The 26,063-nt window shown below is 42.7% G+C and overlaps 2 protein-coding genes across 2 annotated transcripts in view; both read right to left on the bottom strand.

The window, feature by feature from the left end:
• Positions 1–6,330: 6,330 nt before the first annotated feature.
• Positions 6,331–20,810, bottom strand: LOC112106453 (borealin-2-like). The gene is made up of 10 exons (XM_024199715.2): positions 20,654–20,810; positions 18,325–18,453; positions 16,547–16,596; positions 16,050–16,110; positions 13,958–14,025; positions 12,992–13,062; positions 11,527–11,622; positions 10,095–10,224; positions 7,426–7,512; positions 6,331–6,467 (listed from the first exon to the last, which is right to left on the bottom strand). The coding sequence occupies exons 1-10, from the start codon at positions 20,787–20,789 to the stop codon at positions 6,420–6,422; spliced, it is 876 nt and encodes a 291-aa protein (XP_024055483.2). The 5' UTR covers positions 20,790–20,810; the 3' UTR covers positions 6,331–6,419.
• A 1,482-nt stretch (positions 20,811–22,292) lies between these two features.
• GPT2 (glutamic--pyruvic transaminase 2) overlaps positions 22,293–26,063 on the bottom strand; it is a 43,523-nt gene continuing 39,752 nt past the window's right edge. Inside the window, exon 11 of the mRNA XM_026652850.2 lies at positions 22,293–25,302. Within this exon, the coding sequence (XP_026508635.1) occupies positions 25,212–25,302 (91 nt within the window). The 3' untranslated portion in view covers positions 22,293–25,211. The remainder of the gene's footprint in view (positions 25,303–26,063) is intronic.

Here is a 26,063-nt window from a genome sequence, read left to right on the forward strand (position 1 = left end):
CTAAACTTGATTCTAATTGGTTAGTTCCTTTATTTGTTTTACTATACTGCCTCAGAGTCCTAGTACAATGGCATCCTTGTACTTGACTATGTCCTGTACAACCTTCATCCCTGCCCCACAGAGTTCACAATTAAGTGAAAAACCATTTCAGTGTTGAAGTACCTCTACCTGCATGCAGCTTTCCTTATTAATCAAAGTATTTTTGAATTTATTAACATAAGAACTGGTTGGCCTGCACACAGGTAGTTTCAATCTTTCACTAGAATTCCTTGCCTTCTAAATTTTTAAACATGCATGAAAAGACTTCACCTCTCAATATGGAGATGCTAGAAAAATAGCTTTGACATCCAAAACCAAATCGTGCTTATTGTCAAAGTTTAGAATTTTGTTCCTTGTTTGTTTAACAGCTCTTGGCTTTTAGTGCCCCTTTGATATTAGGCAAGTCTTGGGATATGTCTTTGATCCACTGTCCTTAGAATAGCAACAAGGCTTTTTTGACATCCTTCCAGAATTGAAGATGGGTAACTTCAAGAATTTCAGACTTCAAGACACGGAGACTGTATATGGTCATCTAGCCTAACCCTTGGCATAAGCAGACCCTTGGGGTATGTCTACACTATGAAATTAGGTCGATTTTATAGAAGTCAAATTTTAGAAATCGATTTTATACAGTTGATTGTGTATGTCCCCACTAAGTGCATTAAGTAGGCGAGTGCGTCCTCACTACCGTGGCTAGCATCGACTCAGGGAGCAGTGCACTGTGGGAAGCTATCCCACAGTTCCTGCAGTCTCTGCTGCCCATTGAAATTCTGGGTTAAGCTCCCAATCCCTGATGGGGCAAAAACATTGTTGCGGGTGGTTTTGGGTACATGTCATCAGTCTCCCCTTCCTCCCTCTGTGAAAGCAACTGCAGACAATCATTTCATGCCTTTTTTCCTGGGATACTCGTGCAGATACCATAGCACAGCAAGCATGGAGCCTGCTCAGCTCACCGCTGCTGTTGCAAGCATTGTAAACACCCCACATATTATACTGCAGTATGTGCAGAACTTGGCTAACAGACTGCAGCACAAGGATGATTGGGAGGAGGACATGAACACAGATGTTCTTAAAAGTATGGGATGTGGCATTTGAGACATCATGGCGACAGTGGGGCTGGTTGATACAGTGGAACGCCGATTCTGGGCCTGGCAAACAAGCACAGACTGGTGGGACCGCATAATGTTGCCGGTATGGGATGATTCCCAATGGCTGTGAAACTTTTGCATGTGTATGGCCACTTTTCTGGAATGCTGTGAGTTGCTTTCCCCTGCCCTGAAGCGCAGGAATACCAAGATGAGAGCTGCCCTGACAGTTGAGAAGCGAGTGCCAATAGCCCTGTGGAAGCTTGCAATGCCTGACTGCTCCCGGTCAGTCAAGAATCAATTTGGAGTGGGCAAATCTACTGTGGGGACTGCTGTGATTCAAGTAGCCAATGCAATCACTGATGTTCCGCTATCAAGGGTAGCGACTCTGGGAAATGTGCGGGTTTCCCTAACTGTGGTGGGGCGATAGAACGCATATCCCTATCTTGGCACCGGACCACCTTGCCAACCAGTACATAAACCGCAAGGGGTACTTCTCAACGGTGCTGCAAGCACTGGTGGATCACAAGGGACGTTTCACCGATATCAACGTGGGATGGCCGGAAAAGGTGCATGACGCTCGCATCTTTAGGAACTCCAGACTATTTGAGCAGCTGCAAGAAGGGACTTACCTCCCAGACCAGAAAATTACTGTTGGCGATGTTGAAATGCCAATAGTTATCCTTGGAGACCCAGCCTACCCCTTGCTCCTATGTCTCATGAAGCCATACACAGGCAGCCTGGCCAGTAGTAAGGAGCAGTTCAACTATAGGCTGAGCAAGTGCAGAATGGTGGTAGAATGTGCCTTTGGTCATTTAAAAGCTTGCTGGCGCTGTTTGCTGACTAGGTTAGATCTTAGCGCAACCAATATTCCCATTGTTATTACTGCTTGCTGTGTGCTCCATAATATCTGTGAGAGTAAGGGGGGGATGTTTATAGTGGGGTGGGAGGTTGAGGCAAAGGGAGAAGAGAAGGGATAAATAACAGCACCCTGTAGAAATGCCTCTCCCAAAAGCATTGAGGGAAGGATGAAGAGGATCTTCCAAAGTACATACTGAAGGAGTGATTAGAGAACTAGGACAGGACAAACTTTAGCTTTGCCAGTCCCCACTGAATTCTTGTATTTCCATCAAGATATTTACATTGAGTTGTAATACTCATCTCCCTAACTCTAAAAATGTAGATCAGTGGTTCTCAAACTGTGCGTCATGACCCCATTTTAATAGGGTCACCAGGGCCAGCACTAGAGTTGCTGGGACCTAGAGCTGAAGCTGAAGCCCAAGCTCCACCCTGACCTGGGGCAATGGGGCTTAGGCTGCAACTCCTCTCTCCCCCAGGGTGGCAGGGCTTGGCCTGTACCCCCTTTTCCCTCCACCTAGGCCAGCAGGATTCTGGCTGTACCCCCTCTTCCCTTCCACCCAGGGTTCAGGCTCCACAAAGGGGGGTTGTGGTGCAATGAAGTTTGAGGACCCCTGATGTAGATGCTTTTGCTGCTTGTTTCATGTTAGTGATGTTATGTTTACTCACTGGAACCAAGATAATGCAGCATCTTTACAAGTACTCAGCATAGGGAAATAGAACATGATTACTATTTAAGAGCCTAGATTCCTACCCATGCACTGAAAATGGTATTGATCAGCTCTGGTTGCTAAGGTAGGCAGCAGAAATAATAGTAATACTCATGATACTTGTGTTTAAATGAGCAGTCTTTTTTTTTTTTTTTTTTTCCAGAATGAACTGACCTGCACATGACTCCCTCCCTCTACAGCTTCTCTAACATCAATGCTTAAGCTCACACTACTTGCTTAGGCTTGTTTGAGTACATCAAGTTTAAACATGTAAACATATACTTCCCTAGCAACAACTGTGCAGCATTTTGGTTATATTGTTTTGGGTAATGACTTGCAAAAGAAACAGGTTGAAGATAAGCACTAAGTGTTGTAGGATAAATTATCCTAACAAGCATGATAATGTCACTTCACAACAATTTGGTTCTTCTGAATTACTTATTTGGGTCCACTATGATTAAACAGCATAGACTGGGTGTACCTACTTGCTATTCATGCCAAGTTATTCATCTTTATCTTGCCCATCTGTCACAAACACCCTCACTATGCCTAGACCACAAGTGTATATCTACACTTAAAAATGCTGCAGCTGCACTTTGATAACCCTTCAGTGTAGACATTAACTATTATGCCAACACAAGGGCTTCTCCCATAAGCACAGGTAATCCACTTCCCCACTAGGCAGCACCTATGCCAACAGAAGAATTCTTCTGTTGACCTAGTGTCTGCATTAGGAATTTACAGCAATATAGTTGTGGCTCAGTCCTGTGGATTTTTCACACTCCTGAGAGAAAACTATATTGATGCAAGTTCCTAGTGTAGACCAGGGTGTAGTGTGTTGCTACCACATACAGAGGGATTAAAAGCTTCTTTCAACCCTAAGGAAACATTTTCAAGAATATTCTGGTAAATGTTGTATAGTTATTTTACTTTACTCATGTACACTGTATATTACTGCAGGTATTTGAGCACCTAGGAGGTTATCAAGACTGATCAAAATTGAGCTGTTCCAGCTACTCACTGTAACTCCTTTCCCATCCCTCTGTGAGCATAAGGATTTTTTTTTAATTCATCTTCCTCTTCCCCCTACTGCATTACCCTACCATGACCACATAGTATAGCTGCAATTTCTGGAATAGGTAACTTAAGAAAAAGGAGGTCTTGCATTTCTGAAATTAATGGCAAGATGTGTGGTAATATCTTCTCAGAACTTCCACAGCTGTAGAACAGCTACAAAGAAAGCTGCAACCCAGTTTCATACATCATCTCTGGATAGTTATATGCTTCTTGTTGAGGTGGTGGAGATGGCATTATTGACATGGCTTGGATCATCTTGTGGAGGGTCTTGGAAATCAGGATATGGACAGTTGGTTTGTACTAGTATTGAATGTGGCAGTCAATAGCTGTAGGATTGTTTTGACAGATCACAATTACCAAAATTCTGACTTCCCCCACTTTTACCTTAGGTCGTGTCTGCACCTGGACTTGTTCCTCATTTATTCCCAGAATAAGAGAGTGTCCACCTACAGGGTTAATCAGGAAAATCTCCATGTGTAGACAAGCCCTCAGAGCAGAAAGACAAAAAGGTGTGAGAAAACTACCCTTAAAAGGAATGAAATAGTAACACAGAGTCTGTCACCACTCACTCTAGGAACTATATGGCCAAGGTTGAAGCTCTTGCAAACTTTCCTGAGACTCACGAGGAGAACATAAACTCTGATAATAAATTAACCAACTCTTCCCCCTAATGCCATGGTAATCACACCCAACCTAACAGAGAGAACACAATTTTTTACATTCTCATTAACTTCCCACCATTCTCTTTTGTTAGTGTTTGAGAGTGTGCAAGGACTGTTTCCCTTTGATTATAATTGCCTTATTTTCATCGCTATTTTCTACAGTGTAAAATTACCTAGTTTCATTAACTAGAACATGTAACCAGAAGGGGAAGCTGTTCTGTACATAGTTTTATGACAGACAAAGCAGATGCCTCTTAAGTAAAGATTCTAGTGGGAAAGGGTCACTAGTGACGCAGAAGTGTCAAAAGCTGCACTAAGAGGTAAGGTGACAAAATTTCCTATGCTCTTAACAGAGATAAAGTTAGCTCAGCCTTTCCACTCCTAATCCTCTACCACTAGAGGACAGAGATTGCCATGAGCAGCACTAGGTCTGTACAGAGGCAAAGTACAAGGAAAGTCCCCTAGTTTTAAAGTGCTACTCCAGCAGCACAGCTTTGCCTCTCACCATACTTAAACCTATGCCTATTTCCAGTGAAGGAATTACCCTAGGAAACATGCAGAATAACTGTACATTTAAGGGAAACCTGAGTAAAAAGCCAACACACGACCCTTGCTAAAAGCAAAGGGAAGTGTAAGTGAGCCACTGGAGTTCTCATGAGACCAATCAGGCTGCAGTCCCTCTCTTATTCCAGCACAGACCCTTGTGTTGAGGCCAAGCTCATCTCAGCAGCTTAGGTTGTTGTAAGAAGCAACACTAAAGTTTAGCTAGTAGAACATGCTTCTGTAAGTTATGCGCCAAACGTGAATGGGAGTGACGGCCTACTACACAAAAAAATTTGGTTGAAAGTCAAATGAAGTGGAAGGTTTTAACAGATATAGATTGTCAAAGTAACTATCCAGAAGGTTGCTATTTTTTACTCTTGAACTGCTAAACAATCCAGTGCTAGTTTTACACTATTGCCCTCCTAGTTATCCAATAGCTTGATGTCAGAAAGAAATCGATAAACAACCCTATGAACCTGAAGAGCTTCCTTGAATATGGAGGCTTCTTATAATCAAGATTGCTAGGAACAACTCTTCTTTGGATCAAGAGGGAAACCTGAAGTGGTTGAGAACATCCTATTGATTAATTCTAGGCTTATTCACCCCATAACGGTTACAAGATAAAGTACTGGCAACTTGTGTCAACATAGTACACACAACTGAAGCTTCAGAATGCTGCATCAATGAGTTTTGAAACTGAAAACTTTAGGACAGCTGCAAAGATGAATTTAGGGAAGCCTAGTGAGAAACTGATCTGATACAGTTGAGCCCGAATGCCTTTCATTTAACTTAGGGTTTTACTCGGAGTGTAGCCTGGTCTTAGTCACGTGACTATGGGCTAGACTACAGAAATATCACGACAGCCTAACAGGAGAGTTTAGAGTGACTTCTACCCTTCTTTAATTTACATTACACCCTCACCGCCCATCCCAGTATACAAATTACAAATGAGACTCACACATAGATTGGTCTAAGTAGATCTAAACGAATGAGTTTATATCACCTTGCATCATCTTGAATTGGTGCTTAGCACTAATGCTGCACAACTTCAGAAGGATGGGAAATAGCTTCTGATAGAACAGATGTATGTTACTGTATATTCCTATGTATATTTTACTGAGCACAGGAGGTCAAAAATAGAGATGAGCAATCTGGAAAGGATACCAAGTTGTCCCTTCATTAAACTAACATGAATAGGAAGCAGTCTTATCTTTCAGTTAAGGAAGCAACTGGTAACATGGCTTTGAGCTTGTAAAAACATACAAATTTTACAGCAATGTGATCATTAAGTCTTTCTATACATAGAAAGTTAAATATGCAGTATAAAACTTTATTAAAAAAGATATTAAGTTCTATGTCAACATTTAAAACAGACAAGTGGTAATTGCACAGAATATTTATATAATACACAACAAAGAGAACACAAGATATGCACGTAGACTCCATTAACTTGGTTTAACTGTTGCTTTTCCACATAAAACAGTCAACTGGCTCTGGGGGGAAAGAAAGCCATTTTAGACCAATTTTATTGGCAGACATTAAAACTAGAGTTGTTTAAACTCTGCAAGACAGCTAAATTGAGAAGCAAATTTTCAGCAGTAGAGTACTAGGATAACGTACAGATTAGCAGAGAGGGCAGAACAATTTAGCTGCTGCCCGGTATTTAGCTTTTTAGAGATGCCTCCCCACCCCATGCTTGCAATAGAGGCAGAGGCATGCCATATTGTAGCTGTCAAATCTTCAGTCTGCTATAATTCATATAACTTAAAGTAAGGTCCCACCACCTACAAGGGTGGGTCACTTTTCCATATAATACTCATTACCTACTTATAACTATGGATATTTCAACTGTATTTCTAATATTACATATTAGCCAGGTCTTAGACTCCCTGTTACAATAACCTCTTGGAGGAGGGCCACTAGCTGGCATAAAATTAGTAGTGATGTTTAGCAGCAGAGTAAAATTTATCTCCTGGAGAGGGGTATATAAGCACACCTTTATAATGTAGGGGAAGGAGTTATTGTCCAAGCTTAGTACAGATTTGATGGGACCCCTATAGTTCTTATTCAGAGAGTGAGGTACAATCCCCTCCATCAGTATACATGATGTGAAACTTAGCTGTCTATTTTGATTTGCAGATTGAGACACTGATATTAGTGAGAAAAGCTGAGTTTCCTCACACGGCAGGCAGGCAGACAGACATGAGGAGGAGAAGAAAGACTTCTGCCCTTTCTTTAGAAGCAATGTCATTGACAGGACTCAATAAAATAGACTTAAACAAAGGCTGTCTCTTCCTAGTAAAGGAAAAATGTTGCTTCAAGTTAAAGTTGAAGCAACATTTCTCCCTTACTAGAAATAGTCTTCAAATCATCTATGCAAGGAGCAAACTAAGTGCCAGGACTTCTGTGCAATCTTAGACTATTTACAAATTACTGGTTCTGTAAACTTACCACTAGATTATGAATATGCTGAACTGTGTCATCATTAAGCAACTCGACATTGATGTTATGGAGGTCTTCACCAGCAGAAGAGAGAGTCTGAGCATAATCACAAAGTATTTAATTGAGAAAACTATTCAGCATGTTTCACGTGAATCACCATATCCGTTTTTCTTACAACCATGCACTGAAGTTGAGCTGAGGCATATGTTTAACAGCTTTATTGGCTAAAAAAAACATTCTGCCCAAAAAGTGTTAGTCTGCATATGTCTCCTTCCAACTTATCACTGGCTTTAGTTATGACTGACATTCTGAACACAAGATAATGGCCCATTAAACTAGGGTTACTGCTGGTCAAGGAGCCAAATCTAAGTGGAAATAATTCAAGAAACAAGAGTTCTCAGCACACCCAGGGCACAGTGAGGTGTCAGTCTTGTTAGCTAACCAACATCCATCAACTTTCACAGCCAGAATCCCATCTTTCAAAGTCAGCAGTAGTGCAGACTGAAACAAGTTATTCACAGAAGTTTCTTTAGCCCAAGTGTTCAGTTATTTTAGACTGTACAGCCTAGTGAAGGAGTAGGGGAAATACAGTAACTCCTCACTTAAAGTCATCCCGGTTAACGTTGTTTCATTGCTGATCAATTAGGGAACATGCTCGTTTAAAGTTGTGCAATGCTCCCTTCTAACGTTGTTTGGCAACTGCCTGCTTTGTCCACTGCTTGCAGGAAGAGCAGCCCGTTGCAGCTAGCCGGTGGGGGCTTGGAACCAGGGTGGACCAGCAGCTGCCCTGTCAGCTCCCCCCTCCCCTAAGTTCCCTGTGCAGCAGCTGCCCAGCAGGCTAGCAATTGCAGCTGTCCCTCCCCCCACTGCCATGTGCTGCTCCTGCCCTCTGCCTTGGAGCTGCTCCCTGAGACTACTGCTTGCTGTGCGGGGGGAGGGGAAGAAGAGGGGGGCTAATGTCAGGGTGTCCCCCTGCTCCTGCACCCCGCTTACCCCATCTTCCATAGAGCAGGGGGGTCACACCACGGGACTCAGGACAGAGGGAGCTTGCTGGCAGCTGTGGTCTCAGCAAGCTGATCTAATTAACAAGGCAGTGTACTTGAAGGGGAAATGCGCATCTTTCACACACACACACACACACAGTCTCTGTCTGCAATACTCTCTCCCCTCCCTCCATTCCTGCTGCCTTGTAGACCGTGAGAGTTAACTCTTGAAGGCTCAGCAAATTGCTAGTTCATCATTTAGCAGGAAGGCATTCCCTGGAAAATATCCCACCCTCTGACTCCTCCACCTCAACCAACCTTCACAATCATCATCACTGTGTACCAGTATTAAATTGTTTAAAACTTATATTGTGTGTGTATAATATAGTCTTTTGTCTGGTGAAAAAAAATTCCCTGGAACCTAACCCCCTCATTTACATTAATTCTTATGGGGAAATTGGAGTCACTTAACATCGTTTCGCTTAAAGTCACATTTTTCAGGAACATAACTACAACGTTAAGTGAGGAGTTACTGTACGTCAAATGCTTATTTCACCTCACTAGTCCTGGTCAGCATAGTCATTGGTATGATACCTAGAAACCTTCATCATATGTCCAAGTGTTCGGACAAGATTCTAAGTCATTTACTAGACTGACACTAATGTAATATTTAGCTATTACCACTCAAGAAAGATCTTAGAGTCATTATGGATAGCTCTCTGAAAACATACACTCAATGTGCAGCAGGAGTCAAAAAAGCAAACACAATGTTGGGAATCATTAAGAAAGGTGTAGCTAATAAGACAGAAAATATCATATTGCCTCTCTATAAATCCATGGAATGCCCACATCTTGAATACTGCATGCAGATGTGGTCATCCCATCTCAAAAAAGATATATTGGAATTGGAAAATGTTCAGAAAAGGGCAACAAAAAAGATTAGGGGTAGAACTGCTGTCATATGAGGAGCGATTAACAAGACTGAGACTTTTAAGCTTGGATAAAAAAAGATGTCTAAGTGGGGGGTATGATAGAGGTCTATAAAATCATGACTGGTGTGGAGAAAGTAAATAAGGAAGTGCTATTTACTCCTTCTCCTAACACAAGAACTAGGGGTCACCAAATTAAACTAATAGCAGCAGGTTTAAAACAAACAAAAGGAAGTATTTCTTCACACAATGCACAGTCAACCTATGGAACTCTTTGCCAGAGGATGTTGTGAAGGCCAAGACTATAACAGGGTTGAAAAAAGAACTGGATAAATTCATGGAGGATAGGTCCATCAATGACTATTAGCCAGGATGGGCAGGATGGTGTCTCTAACCTCTGTTTGCCAGAAGCTGGAAACAGGCAACAGGGGATGAATCACTTGATGATTACCTATTCTGTTCATTCCCTCTGGGGCACCTGGCACTGGCCACTGTCAGAAGACAGGATACTGGACTAGATGGACCTTTGGTCAGACCCAGTATGGCCATTTTTATGTTATAATATGGGAAGTTAATAGAAATGTTCACTTCAGAAAGTGACCATTTTGAAGAGACATTTTGTTTACAAGCTGCTCACTTAACTGTAGCAACTACTACTGCTGGCAAAGACAGGAAAAAAACGTTTTCCAGATACCCCTTTGTTTATATATTTGCCAAAGACAGATTCATCTAAAGCAAGTGAAACTGAAAAGTTAAGGTTTACTACCTTTCCATCAGCCAGAGGTATATTAACAAATGGAACAGCTTTTTCCCGAGGCACTGAGTTACTTCTTAGTGACATGGCTTGAACTTTTTCTCTCATAGGTACAGTTCTTGAGACAGCCATTTGTGGTAGTCTAGAAGTGGAATACAAAAACAGAATTTCACCTCTAATAAATTGCATTTTCATGTCCTACAGAGAGCCATTAGAGCCAATGTGATTCAGTAACAGCCAGCTTCGTAATTGGTGCACTTAATGGATGCTCATTTTCTACTTTGTTCTACAAACCATTTAGAACCAACACTAAAGAAAACCCAAACATCTTAACATCTTGAAGGTAGTAGTGTTTATTGGCACCACCAGGTAATGTTTTGCCATTCTGGCAGGGTGCAATACAACTGAGAAATCCTAAGCCAATGATCAATCTTCAGTTGGGATTGGACATTTACATGGAGAAGAACAGTCTCCAGTTATCACAGTGAACACTAACACAAACTGATGCTTTAGGGTGAGTAAGCCAATCTAATTATTAGGGAGTAGGAAAAGACTCATTAGCAACAGATTATCCAGGACTGGACTACTGCAGGTTCTTTTGCACCTTCCTCTGAAGCATCTGATGTTGGCTACTTTCAGAGGCAGGAGACTGGAGTAGGTGGATGACAGGTCTGACATGGAATTCCTATATTTCCCTTGTATTTAAAATTATTTTGTACTGTAGTCAAAGGCAGGCTCCAATATTTGAGAGCAAGTATAATGTTTTAGGCTTCTTTAACCTGAAAGAGACAGACGCTTGACACAATGGCATAATAACAACAGGCCAGGGTAATGCTGTGAACCACTTTGTGGCTTCAGGGCTGATTTTGGCTATCTTACTGTAAAGGATTTCACTTCATTCAGCAGGTTGTGTTTGCCAGAAGCAAGTTCAGAATTACCAGTTTTAAAAACCTTTCCAGCTACAATGTATAGTTTAACCGATTAGAAGTATTTGTATGAATTTATACTAAATGTTGCAAGTACTTTCAACCAAGAGTGAATTATTTCAGCTAAATTAAGAGTGCTGAAAACTTGTTTCTAAACTGCTGTGTTTCTGTAAACTATAGTCAACACGTAGAGAAAACTAGTAGTTTGCGCCCCATTAAGCCAGCTTCAGAAGGTAACCTTAACGATGAAAACATAGCCAGTACCTCCAGAATTTCAGCACAAGTATAAACTGTATCCACTTCAGTCTCTTCCCCCACCCTCCTCCATGAACAGGAACCCTTTTACAGATAGAAGCCACCTTCCTTTCTTAAAATCCTACAGTGGCAGACACTGTATTTACAAAGATCTTCACATTGTCTTGTTCAAAGGAGCATTCCTTATTTGGTATCCAGATATGTATGGTAGTAAGAGTTTAAAAAGAAAAGAGATCAGTTGTGCTATGACCCGAAAGGCCTACCTTCTAGAAACACGTGGAGCAGATTTATAGTTTGCAGCTGTGCGATCAGATGTAGGAGCCTTAAAATGCCTCACATTTGGAGTAGAGTATGCAGATCTGCCAGAAAAACAGCATTTGCTTTTACACAGTACAGTACTTTTAGTCTAGAGAATTCCAATTATGAAGCAGATATTTTAAATTCCCTAAGCAGAAGACTGGTAAGTTAGACAACGTTACAGTACTTTGTAGTTATCTAGTTAGTGTTGCTTTAAAAAAAAGGCAGGGTGGGGAGGCACAGCAAAGATAAAGTCCTTTACACAGCAAGATATCATCCACCAGAATCTAGCCTATGCAAGTAGAGGGGGCTAGAAGCAATATAGGATTATTTGTATTAGCAACTGGCTGAGAGAGCACAGTGATCTGGACACAGTTAAGCGAAGGTTCCTATTCAGTCTCCTGGCAGTTTTAATCAGAAGTGGAGGGAGTTTTCCTACGATCAGTTCTCACAAGAATTATTGAGAGGCCACATCCGAGCCAGAGAACAGCCACTTCCAGTTTTGGATCCTAATGGGCCCATAAAGATGGTTTTAGAGCTAGGGATTGAAGCCCTCCCCACACACACAATTGAGAGAGAGAGCAAAATGCTACTGAACATTAGGGAAAAGCCATGCACCAGAGACTGATACAACAGGTTTTGCCTACCCAAGGAGCTGACTAGTTTTACAGGTCAATTTTGTGGATTTGAAGATTATCTGTAATCCTAAATTAGGAGTCTGAATAACTAAACCTAGTTAAGGTTTTCTAGTTTTCTTCTCGTGTACAGTATGAGTTGATTCAACATCTAGAGTACACTTTAGAAGAGGATAGAAGGTGTATGTTGAACTAGTAGACATGTTCAGATTCTTAAAAAGTGAACAGTTGCAATACATAATTGCACAGATTTTTATACCTATTTGACTGGAGACATCAGTTCCTCTGACTCGCAAATCAAAGAAGAGTAGACTTCGGCTCATCTTTGCTATAAGTAGCTCAAATAGATATTTCACTACGGATATTGATGCAAATCCCTTTCAGATGTTAAAATTAGCAAAAGTATTACTGTATAGTTTGTTATTCTTGTTAACTGAAGCATGTCAGGTTACCTAAAGGCTACTTTCCTCCATTAAACGTTGTCTGCAATTAAAGATTAACTAGATATTTTTATATTACACACACAATTAGATGCACAAGTGTATACATTCAAATGGATTGCACTATATCTCTTTAGCAGCCACCCCATGGGGGTCAGGGGGGAGAAGGGAAGAAGAGGCGGTAGTTATCTGATTAAAATTTACTTCAGTAGAGTAAATCACATAAAATCTGATCCAGCTTGTGTAATGTTCATTAAATGCTTTCTTCTTAGCAGAGTTAAAAATCACAGTGATTTCTTTGAAAAGCTACTCAGTCCAAAAAAAATTACAAGAACTACTATAGATCATAGTCATACCTAGAAAGAGAGTGGTTTTCTTTGAGATGTATGCCAGAAGCTAAAGAAGCCAGTGATTTTGTTTTGGACACCTTAAAACAAATAAATAAAATTAAGCATTGTTAGAATAAATGACATTAAATGTAATAGGACTGAGACTTTCAGATGAAGACTTAAACCTCCTAAAACCCATGTTGAATAGGGAATTATACTCACTTTACAGATGAGTAAACTGAGGAATATGAAATCCCTATGCTATGGCTTCACTGTATAGAACTGTTTACTGTCTTGCTTGTCCTGACAGGTCAGTACACCACGTAACATTGTTTTTGAAAGAGCCATTTTGGCACATCTACACACATGCTTGTACCACTAGATCAAGTCTTTTTGCTGGATGTGGGGGAGAAGACCCATGTCATAATGCCCAGTTGACACTTGCAAGTCATTGAGCAAAACCAAGTCACTGAGTTGTGAGACAGAGTTAAGATTGGATAAGTTGATGCACATGCAATGCTTTTTATCACTGTTGGTTTCTAAAAACAACCCATTCAAATACGGGGAGCTATCTACTGAACACAAGGTGGGCATCAAACAAACAGAAAAATCAAGTTAGGGACTTTAAAGTCCCACCATATCCTCTAATGATTCAGCAGGATGGACCCTTACCAGAGTTACTCAATTGCAGGAGGAGACTTAAAAAATAGTGCTGAATTTACAGCAAATGATTGTTGTACATACTTTTATTAATTCATTATCTGTTGACTACAAAACTAGTTCACAATAGGATTTTATATTAAATTTAATTAATTAAAATAAGCATATTGGACCGCAGCTAATTCTGAATTGAGAACAATAGTTCATACTTTTTTTCTTTTTTTTAAAATAGTTTATTTTAAGATGACAAGCAGGCAACTGACCAGGGACCAATTGAGGTAGCCTCAGGTTTCAGGAGGGATCTAGCCCTGGTTATTTTCCTTGAACACATACCTTTTGGGATGCTTTCTTGGCAGGCACACTCTCCTCATCTTTATATTCAACAATTGTAGTTACCTTAACTATAAAAAAAAAAAACGACAATTCAAAGTGGATTAGAAATACATGGAATATTAATAGCTCCAGTGATGGGCACAATAACCAGTCCATTTAGCTCTACATTGACTGTTAGTAGACAAATAGCAATTGATTCCACCATTTGATGGCCATTTGGCACTCAGTTCAATGCTTAAGTGGATTGCAAGTGTGCCCAACATCATAACTACTATATATGGATCGCCACCCTCACTGACATATCTGGGATGCCAAGGATACCAAGCCACCCCTCTCACCCTTAGAAGTGACCCCCTCCAGAGTAGGTTCAGACCACTGTGACAGAGGTGCACCGTTTCTACTGCACCTGTTCTGAGATTAAAGAGATGAGGTGGACCAACTTCGGTTGGTGAGAGAGACAAGGTTTCACGGAGCTCAGGTCTGAGAAAGGTACTAAGAGCGTCACAGCTAAATACAAGGTCAGACAGACAGTTTAGCATAAGTAGTTAGTACATATTCTAAGGGACCATTCAAGGTGAAGTGGCCCATTAACACCCTTATAGTCAGAGGACAAAAGGGGGTTAGTGAGGTATAGATTGTTGTAATAAGCCATAAATCCAATGTCTTTGCTGGACACTAAAAATCATGGTCTTAATAAGATTATGAATGTAAACTCCCAAACTCATCTTTTAAGTGTGCAGGTTTCCTTTGAGGATGAGGACTGATAGGTCAGATACAGAGTGATCACTTATTCTTTTACAGACAGAGTGTTCCATCCATAGGCGCCGGCTTCTGCTGGCGCCCCAATCCGGCCCTACCCCGACTCCACCCCTGCCCCACCCCCTCCCACCCCTGTCCTGCCCCCATTCCAACCCCTTCCCCAAAGTCCCCGCCTGCTCCCTAAATCCCCGGCCCCACCTCTTCCCCGCCTCCTCCCCTGAGCACGTTGTGCTCCCGCTCCTTCCCCTTCCTCCCAGAGCTTGTTACACCGTGAAACAGCTGTTTCGCGGCAGCAAGCGCTGGGAGAAGCGGGGATGCAGTGCGCTCAGGGGAGGAGGTGGAGGCAAGGTGAGTGGGGGCGGGGAGCTTGGCTGCCAGTGGGTGCAAAGCACCCACCAATTTTTCCCCGTGGGTGCTCCAGCCCTGGAGTACCCACGGAGTCGGTGTCTATGGGTCCATTAGATAGGTGACTGGAATGGGACTCCCCAGGAGACTTGCATTCTACTCCCAGCTCTGCCACTGACTTTTGTGACCTTGGGAAACTCACTCCACCTCTGTGTTCCCTTCCACCCTTTATTTCAGATTGTAGTCTCTTAGTAGATATATTTACAGCGCCCAACACAATGCTGCACCACTCTGCCTCCCCCTTCCTGCACTCCCAAATATCTGTTGGGACGTCTAATAAGGCTGGAACTTTTCGGCCTGGAAAAGAGACGACTAAGGGGAGGATATGATAGAGGTCTATAAAATCATGACTGGTGTGGAAAAAGTAAATAAGGAAAGGTTATTTGCTCCTTCTCAGCACAAGAACTAGGGTTAACCAAATGAAATTGATAGGCAGCAGGTTTAAAAACAAACAAACAAAAGGAAGTATTTCTTCACACAACGCACAACCTGTGGAACTCTTTGCCAGAGGATGTTGTTACGGTCAAGGCTAACAGGGTTCAAAACAGAACTAGATAAATTCATGGAGGATGGGTCCATCAATGACTATTAGCCAGGATGGGCAGGGATGGTGTCCCTAGCCTCTGTATGCCAGAAGCTGGGAATGGGCAACAGGGGATGGATCACTTCATGACTACCTGTTCTGTTCATTCCCTCTGAAGCACCTGGCTTTGGCCACTGTCGAAAGAAAGAATACTGGGCTAGATGGACCTTTGGTCTGACCTAGTATGGCTGTTCTTATGTAGGCTTTACTGTAATAAATTATATACTCAGAGTACCAAAGGGAGTCTTAATAACAATACTTCTTTTGCAGTCACTACATTCATACCATTAATAATAATAAAAAAATAGATCAGATACTGGAAGTCCATGTCATGAAATCATTCACCTCTTTTGCTGCAATTCCTCACCAGCCTGGTATTTGGAATGTGCTCTACAGAGCAGTCATTCTAGAAGATATTTAAAGAACAAAGTGAGATCTGTACAATCAGTAAATTTCCCCAAGATACATATTTATGTTAGCCTAGGGGAGAGGGTGACTAAGTTCGTAAAGTAAAGTGATACAAGGTGTTTTCAGAGACAGTTTCCAGCATGAGGTAAAGATGATGTTTAGCAAATCCATTTTCAGTCACATGCACAAGACAGAATGGGAGTGAATAACTAAACTTGAAGTTGTGGCAACAATATTTGTAAGTTACCCTAAAAGGGTCAGAGACAATGTGCAGTAGTTTCACATTATTATAGGTTATTGTCTCCTGCCATGTATTTTTGTGTGGCATTTTTTTTCTTAAATTAAGCTAATAGCAAAAAATGTTCCTATTAAAGTTCCTTTGTGTTGTCAGATTTTCCATATTTAAAGTTCTGCTACAATTTACAAACACTTACCGCTACAACAGCGGCAGCTACAACAGCAGCTTCCTCTCCTCCTTGCAGATCTGTTACACAAGAAAAAACAAAAAAAAACAAACAAAAAAAACCAAATCCTGTTTACAGTAACTACTATTTGCTTAACTATGGTCCATGTGCTTCTAGATCAGGGATGGGCAAACTTTTTGGCCCAAGGGCCACATCTGGGTATGGAAATTGTATGGCAAGCCACGAATGCTCAGAAAATTGGGGGTTGGGGTGCAGGAGGGGGTGAGGGTTCTGGTTGGGGGTGCAGGCTCTGGGGTGGGGCCAGAAATGAGGAGTTCACAGTGTGGGAGGGGGCTCTGGGCTGGGGGGAGGGCTCCAGCTGGGGGTGCGGGCTCTGGGATGGGGCTGAAGGGTTGGGGGTGCAGGAGGTTGCTCCGGCCTGGGACACAGGGGTTCGGAGAACGGGAGGGGGATCAGGGCTGGGGAAGGGGGTTGGGGCATAGGACAGGGTCAGAGGTGCAGGCTCCGGGCGGCGCTTACCTCAAGCAAGCTCCCTGAAGCAGCGGTCTGTGCTCCCTCCGCCTCCTACACAGAGGCGCGGGCCAGGTGACTCTGCACGCTGCCCTGTCCGCAGGTGCCGCCCCTGCAGCTCCCATTCGCCGCAGTCCCTGGCCAATGGGAGCTGTGGGGGCAGTGCTTGGGGCAGGGGGAGCATGCAGAGACCCCTGGCTGCCCCTATGTGTAGGGGCCAGAGGGGGGACATGCTGCTGCTTCCAGGAGCCGCACAGAGTGGGGCAAGCCCCCGTCCCCACTCCCCGGCTGGAGTGCCAGAGTGGGGCAAGCCCTGGATCCCGCTGCCCGGCGGGAGCTCGATGGCCGGATTAAATCATCTGGAGGGTTGGATGAGGCCCCCGGGTTGTAGTTTGCCCACTCCTGTTCTAGATGAAGGAGAGAGCTTGGAAGAGAACAAAAGCAACAAGGAGTCTGGTGGCACCTTAAAGATTAAGATTTATTTGGGCATAAGCTTTCGTGGGTAAATACCTCACTTCTTCAGATGCATAGAGTGAAAGTTACAGATGCAGGCATTACATACTGACACATGGAAAGCAGGGAGTTACTTTGCAAGTGGAGAACCAGTGTTGACAGGGCCAGGTTCTGGGAGGGAGTTTGGGTGTGGGCTCTGGGCTGGGTCAGGGGGTTGGAGTGTAGGAGGGGGTGAGGGCTCTGGCAAGGCAGAACTTGCCTCGGGCTTACCTTACCCCGGTGGCTCCCGAAAGCGCCCGGTACGTCTCTCTGACAGCGGCTCCTTGGCAGGAGGGTCAAGGGGTCTCCACACACTGCCCCTGCCCGCAGGCACTGCCCCTGCAGCGCCCATTGGCCGCAGTTCCCAGCCAATGGGAGCTGTGGAGTCAACGCTGGGGCAGGGGCAGCGTGCGGAGACTCCTTGGCCCTCCCCCAGGGGCCGTACCGGCCGCTTCCGAGAGTGGCGCAGCGCCAGGGGAGGTAGGGAGCCTGCCTTACCCCCACTGCACCTCTGGACTTTTAGTGCCTAAAATCTCCAGGTTTGGCTTCAGCAGCCTCTGACATACAGCAGATCCCCGGCATTCAGGCGCTGGGAGGAAAGGGGAGGAGTTGATCAGCAGGGCCCAACGAAAGCTCTGGAGTACCCTCGGGGATCCCCAGGGGTCCACAGACCCATTTGAGAAACACTGGCCTACAGGGAGGTTTAGAGCTACACTTAAGACATGAAAGTAGATAGTGTTATCCATGCTGTCTACAAGCATGCATTCCAAGAAAACCACACTTACTAAGCAAGTCTTTTCTTTTCATTTTTCTGACAGCAACTGGCATCTTCAATAACTCCACTCTAAATGCTTTCTCAGCTGTTTGCAAAAGTGAATCAATTTCTTTCTTCATTTCTTGAAGATTCTCTTTGGCTTCAAATAAAAAAAACAAACCTGTTGTTAAGTGTACAATACACTTCCAAGTTCATTAATAGTTTGCCTGTTGGATAGTACCTTTGTTCCAGTCAAAGAATTAAGATCATGTATTTACAGGGGTCAGTCAGTTTGACTAGAAGTTCAGCTTAATTCCAAGTAGATTTTAAGTTATGCAATGCCACATGTTCCTAGAATCTGGGTGTCCTCAAACTGGTAAACAATTCAACATTTTAAAACTACCATTATCCTTATTTAGGTACTTACATGCCCTCATAACCTTAATAGTCAAGCATCTCATCATTATTAATTAAGCCTCAGGACACCCCTGGAAAATACAGAAATACCATCCCATTTTTACAGATAGATGAGAGATTATCCAGCTTGCCCAAGGTTACAAAGACAAACTGAAACCAGATCTTCTAAATCCCAGTCCAATACTTTACACACACACACACACACACACACACACACACACACACACACTCCCAGAAAGAAAAGTCCTAGATTAGCCATTAAGTGGAGGGAAGAAAAGAGATTGCATAAAGTTAAGTTTAACAACATTTCAGGTAAATAAAGTGTATTTCTTTATTTAAAGAGGGATGATAAAGCTATCATTGCCTGCATATGAGTTAGCAAACCAATTTGTAGTTTCATACCTAGGAGAAAAAGTCTAAGGGTTGATTTTTCAAAGGTGCTGAACAAATCTATGGCTGTTCAGCAACTTAAACTAGTAGTTTGGCCTCTTTTGAAGACTAATGGTGGTTAGTCATTAGGTGCCTTGACAGGCAGTTTACAATAACAAAAGTTAACATTTAGTAAGTTGTGCATTTGCCAAAGCTACATTTCTTTATTGTTGTATTGCAAGCTGCTTGAATTGCCAGACTGATCCGATCAAATGTAGACTTCAGTAGCCATTTCCCATTGGTTTCAGTGCAGATGGTCAGTAAATATTAGAAGGCCTCTGTTGATTTTTAATGGAATAGTTCCAAGAAGTCTAGTTCAACTAATTTCATTAGAAATCCTTAGACTATAATAAGTCAGCTTGTTGCCTCTGATAACATCAATAGGAGGCTTACATATCAGGACTGATGTCACATGCAGGTTTTTTTTTTTTTAACTAGACATTGATTATGTAGTTAGAAATCAAATGTAAATACATGTATTTATTAGTTCTGCAGACAATAGTCATCCCAACAGGAGTTGTACAGGGTAGTTCTGTGCCCCAATGCTTAAGTTGAAAATGCAAATGGAAAGTTTCCACATTGCTAAGAACATGAACTCATCCATGAATTCTATGAAGATGCCAACCCCATTATCTACAACCTGTTTGCACAAATCCAGACTCTATCTACTGGTGCCCACATGTTTGTTCATTTTTTTTTAAATAGGAGTTTCCATTTGTCACTGTGTCTTTCTTTCAAGTGTTTCTCCATTTCCCCTTCTAAGGCACCAGCCTTAGTGAACTACATCTAAGAAGGGATTGTAAAGAAAACAAAACCAAACATTTAAGAAGTATTTTCTAACTGGAAGTTGTGCTGTTTTTCTCAGCTATGTGCCTCCCTTTTTAGCGGAGGATAGGAAGCGGGCCACTCTGTGCTCATACCACAGGGCGCATCCCAGCACAAGAGCAAGGATGCACTTGGTAAGTGTGAGATAAATATCCCTCTTCCTCCGTCACACTACCAATCAAATCAACTGGCATCAGGAGACCAGCCTCAGTAACCGTGATTGTGCCTCACAGCGCCCAGCTCACTATGCAGAGCGGGCCAGGGCCGGCGCCCCGCAGTGTTACTCTGCTGAGGGGAGGCCACACGCTCCGGTTTGGCCCTGCAGCGGGGCGGGGGGGGAAGTGTCAGATTTGACCAAACACCCAGGAAGCCGAATAACTGGTGAGCAGCTTTAGACCCTGCGCCAGCCCGTCCGTGGCGGGAGAGCGGCCGCCCCGGAGCCCCTCGGCGGGGAATCCCCTCCGCACTGAGGCTCACCTGCCGACCGCCCCCGGCTGCGGCCCCCAGGACAGCGGGAGATGCGCGGGCCTGGAACGGAGAAGGCCCAGCAACCCCCCGGGAGACGGCAGCTGACCAGCCTCGGCCCCCAACCCAAGTGCCCCGCTGGGAACAGCCCCCCAAGCTGCCCGTTGCTCAGGCCTGAGCCGCAGGGCGGGGAGGGGCCGGGCCGGCGCGGGGCAGCTCCTCACCCTGCTGGTTGAAGCCCCTGAGGAAGAGGCTGATCCGTTGGTCCTTCTGCTCCTGGGTCAGCGCGCCCCGCTCTGTCTCCACACCGGAGTCGGCGCTGCGCTTCTTGCCCGCGGCAACGTACTTCTTCGGCGGCATGGCTGCAAGAGTGAGAGCCGCAACCTGCGCGCCGCCCGCCCGGGGAACGCTTATAGCCGCGGGCTTCCCCTCCCCCGCGGCGGCGGGACACACCCACGCAGGGACCACGGGGCTCGGCACTGCGCTCGTCCCCTGCCTGGGCCGAGGAGGGGTCAGGAGCCTGCCTGGGCCGAGAAGGGGTCACACAAGGGGAGCGCCCCCTGCCTGGGCTGAAGAGGAGTCAGGAGCCTGCCTGGGCCGAGGAGGGGTCACACAAGGGGAGCGCCCCCTGCCAGGGCCGAGGAGGGGTCAGGAGCCTGCCTGGGCCGAGAAGGGGTCACACTGGGAATCAACCCACCTCCCCAGGAGGAGGAGGGATAAACCCTCCTCACCTTTATTTTTTAATCTGAAAACATAATGTAAAGAAGAGTGTGTGATTGGACACTTGTTTATTTAATATTATGAGTTTGGGGCACAGGCAATGGTCCCATTAATACATTTGTTTACCTAGTTCTTTTGCCAGACCTTTTCCTCCTACTCTCTTTGACTTAATATCAGCTTACAAATATAGACTTCAAACTGCAGAAATAAGGGCAGCTTCCTCTTTACTCAGCAAAGAAGAATAAAGGAAGATAGGTAATTGTTTGTTTTATTTTAGCAGGCTGGAGTATACCATGTTATTAACAGCTTGATTCTAAGTTCTTTGGAGCAGGGATTTAGAAAGGAATCCAAATAAAGGGTCCAAGATGGATTTCCTTCTCATGCACCAGGTCTATCTCATTATACTGCATGATCAAGGCAGAGAACTTTTTCTGTCTTTTACAGCATCAACACTTAACTACATATAGTTAATTTGTAAGTGTTACTAGGATGCCCCATTTCTTTAACTGATGTGGTTTAAATTGCTTATTCAGTAAATCATTCATTAGAATCAGGATGGTATTATGCTAACCCCACTACAAACAGATGATAAACATAATTACTGCTCTAAAAGTCCTTGCCCCATTTCCCTGAAGAGCTTCTATAGAGGATGATAGGCAAGGACTTTATAGCTTGCTGGCTTACATGTAGGTATTTAGGGAAATAAGGGCTGGCTTTTTGCTTAAGTAGTAGGACTCCTCTACTGACTTGCAAGGATCTAGCCCCCTTTTCTTCCCTGGCTCCAGGAACAGCTCTAGAGATTAATTGCTGCGCTCAGTTTCATATGTAGTACAATGCAGCCCAGGTTTTGTATTTCTAAAAGGTACTTAAGGTTTTTTTTTAAATTAATTATTGTATAGATTTCTTGTCTTCTATCAATAGGCCCAATTTTGCATGCTGCCAATTGACTTCAGTACCATTTTCTGACATCAGCCCCCTTCAGTTTTTAATTAATTCTTAACGCCATCTACAGGAGTGAAATTCTGCTCTATGTGCACGGAAAAGAGGAAACTTTGCTAACTGAAGTTTATGACAAGTGCACTGAATGATGTATCTGAGGAAGTATGAAATCAACCATACATGATGTTGATGAAATGATTTATTATAGTGAGAGACCATGGAGTTAATAAATATTTCACCATACAAACTAGACAATTGGTTTCAAATGACCCAGAATATTAAATACTACCACATCTCTGACATCTATTTTATTGTTCTGAAGTCTTGGATACATCTAAGTTAATCTAAGTACAATATTAAGAAGCACCTGTAGGTAAACGAAACCTAGAAACATGCCTTAAAAAGTAGAGATTGTCGATTAAACATTGAAGACAATGAAAATGTAAGTCTTTGTTTCTTAGTTTTTCAGTTATGTTCCACAAAAACATAACTGTATACTGTAGCTTGCCACAGTACATACTAATATTGTGGATGAACAGTAGAAACCCCCCACCCTTCTCTAGAAGATGCATCAAAACAAACCATATGTTCTCCCTTACAATGTCAGAAACATAAAAGGCACCATCATATAATGTTTAGAAAACTAAAATTAGGTCACTATCCTTGATTTAAAAGTTACCTATAAGGACTGCTGCTCTGACGGGGGGAAAAAAGCAGCTTTCAACACCCATATAGAATGTCTCTAGTATGTTGTAAACCTTGGATTGTTTTCAGGAATATCAGGTGTAAACACAAGGTAAATATAAAATCTATTGGTTTGTTAGACTACAAATACTACGCCATGAAAAAAAGCTGCTGTTACAAAAGTGTAAAAAAATATACTAACTTCCATTATTAGATTGTAGAATTTTCAGACTACATGTTGGTTATGGCAGCCACTTCCAAGCAGTCAGCCCCAAACCAGATTTGACTTGGGCGCTAATTTCAACAGCAAGAAAAAATTTAATTTCTTGGATAATTTTTATTTTGTCTTTAAATGTGAATGTTTTGACCTCTTATTACATGTTTTTACTTTTACATTTCTGTATAGAGTTATATTAGTGCTTATGAAAGATGCCACAGAGCTGGCAAATGAAGCGTTCTGTTTATCCATGGGTAGCAGCAACACAAGCTTTCCCAGCCTTCCCAGAGATACAACTGATGTGATGAGACCCATGTCTCCAAACTTAAAAGTTTAGTTCAAGCTCCAGGCGTCTATGACAACACTGCTCCCCAATGTACCATTTTCAACTGAGGTTGCGTTTTGGATATTTGTCCACTAGGAGTTGAAAGGAAGCCACTGATTCATTCCATATAGGGCATGCTTCTGATATTTTCATAGTTTCTAAGTGCAGTCTGTTCCAGTACTATTCTATAGGCCAGTTGATGCTGTTGTAAGAGATATGGCCAATAATCATCATTATCCTTAACACACTAGACTGACGCATCCTTTTATCCAATGTGTTAATTCACTTGTCCCTGTACTTAATTCAACTCCCAAGATTTTAACTTCCTTATTACCACCACATGCTGAGCCAGGTATTACTAACAAAATGATGTTAGTAAACAAGATTTCTAATTTACTCCTAAAGAATGAGATCTAAATTAATGATTTGGATAAATAAGATGCTGTCGCTAAACAGTGATCTGCACAAACTACTCAGACAAAACTTGAAGTTACTTAGTACCTCCGTGATTGGTAGTGGGAGTTTTCAATTCTGTGTTTGTGCTGGCAAAAAGTGCCAAACTGACAGCCTACCTAAAGACTAACTTTTTTGTTCCTCCACAAAATAAGAATGGCACAGGTGGTACAAACATGTACATAATGTTGTGCCACCATACCTCATCCTGTTCTGGAAGAACCCTCTCAAGTACAGAGTGTCCAACCCTCCATGTCCATTCAGCCTTTACCCTCCCTGCTGAGGATGGCATACACAGTAGTTTGTGTGATCCAGACATTTTCACTAGAAACAAGACTGAAATCACCAATTAATTTCCTTTAAGCTGCATACAAATATTTGTCTGATGGAAGCATCTTTCAGTCTTTAGAGTTGGGCTAGATTCAAACCAGTAACCAGAAAAGTGAAGGACTCTTTCTCCCAAAACTAATCTCCTAATCATCCAGTTCCAAAGAATCATTCCTCAGAGGATCAAGAGGTGCTGCAATTTTAACAGTTTTTGTGTTGGACCTTATTATTAAGGCTTAACGATGTTCACATTTGCTTTGAAGTTGGTTGCTTGTAATAGTCAATATACACAAATGGCATATGTGAACAGGAGACTCCAGCTTTTTTATTTTTTTAACAAAGTGGTTATGAGATGAAAAGCTCAATGCTATTGTTCTCTCATACTTGTCTACTCTAGCTTGAATTATGTGTGGATAAACTAGTTCGTGGTCATAATTCATTGAGTTTCAATTTCTTAAACTAAGACTCAAAACACAATATATCGTATGCACTATTTCTGCCCTCAGAACTGCCTGTGCTCCACTCAGATTTTATTTAGAAATAATGTAAAGTTCAGATGCAATAGAACTTAGTCACACAAAATGATCTGCCAAAGATTTTTATGAACATTCTAACAACTGCCAGTTTGATCAGATGTGGGTAACACTTTATACTCAAAAACAATAACAAACCAACCACACCCAGAATGTAGATTTTAGGATTTTTTGGGGTAAAATCTCAAACGGGAAATGGATGTTTCTGAGCAAATATGTTGAGTATCTGCATTTCTGCTTTGTAGAAGGTGATATCATCAATAGTTTTCATAAGTGACTTCCTCCACAACCAACTAGGCCAGAAGTGTAAGTCAAGAATATAACTTCCTATCAAGGCACAAAATAGTCTACTAAGACTCTCTCTTCACCTTCCCTCTTCATGTTCCCCCTCCCACACACCTCTGTATAGCAATATCTCCCACACCAGACATTAGGTTTAATTGTTCAGGAAGAAGTGTAAGTTTTAGCCACATATGGGCTCTATCTATTGTAAATGCAGTTAACTAGATGAACAGCCCATTCTCAGCACATATTGTTCATGTTCTGCATTTTCTTTTGGGGGGGAAAGAGAGTCTGCATCTCTTTCACGCATATTCTTCGAGAAACTGTATATGGAAGTCTTTCACTTTCTCCAGCACAATCTTCAGCTTCTCTACTGGAGGGAGAATGGTCATTCTGGGAAAGAGAAGAAACACTGTATTGCAAAACATTTGATAAGATACATTGTAATAAACATTAAAGAAATGGAAACCAGAAAGAGAGACACACACCCCAACCCTCCCCGCAAACCCCTGGAGATATATTTTCCAGACAGTGCAGAGAAAGTAGAACTTTTAACTTCCTGCAACCTGCTTTTAAAAAGATTCCCTTATTTTCTGAATTTCTGTTACAGCTACAGTTACAGTTACTGTACATAGAGCACCTGGTTTTGATTGACCTGTGTACTAAAATTCAGGGGCTTGTCATCTCGGTTTTTTAAATAGAGCAAAACCTCATTAAGTGTCCCCTGCAATAGACAGTCTACTTTTCATTTGTGAATCTTACTTCTGGAAAGAGACTACAAAAATTACATTGTGGGCTACTATGTTTATTATTTTAAGGTTTCTGTATCAAGCTTGTTCAGTTTACATGTGAAATGTGTTTTTTCTAACAGCCAGCCCTGCAAACTCAGCTATCTGCAAGTGGAGTTGGTTCCTTCCAGCTCTTGTATTCTCACCAGTAAAAAAATTCTACACAACAAATTCTGCTCTCAGTTACACAGGTACAACTGTGACACTTGCCAGGTTTGTGAGGCATCCCTGACACCTGCCCTTAGAATGAGGAAACTTTGTCTGTACCTGCCAGGGCTGACTGTCCCAGCCATAGGCAACCCAAGCACTCCCCTCTCAGTCCACCTGGGTTCTGCTGTCCCTCATCCAGGCTAGCAATAGCCAAAC

The sequence above is a fragment of the Terrapene carolina genome, unplaced genomic scaffold (genome assembly GCF_002925995.2).
Source record: "Terrapene carolina triunguis isolate 2854851 unplaced genomic scaffold, T_m_triunguis-2.0 Scaffold130, whole genome shotgun sequence".
NCBI classification, from domain to species: domain Eukaryota; kingdom Metazoa; phylum Chordata; order Testudines; family Emydidae; genus Terrapene; species Terrapene triunguis.

Bases quoted from the DNA above. Each gene is read 5' to 3' on its own strand.
- LOC112106453 (XM_024199715.2), bottom strand. From the start codon at position 20,789: ATGCCGCCGAAGAAGTACGTTGCCGCGGGCAAGAAGCGCAGCGCCGAC. The intron at 11,623-12,991 runs GTATGACTATGA...TTTTTCTGGCAG, and splicing joins GAAAACCACTCTCTTTCTAG to ATCTGCATACTCTACTCCAA. The intron at 10,225-11,526 runs GTAGGCCTTTCG...TTCCACTTCTAG, and splicing joins GCTCCACGTGTTTCTAGAAG to ACTACCACAAATGGCTGTCT.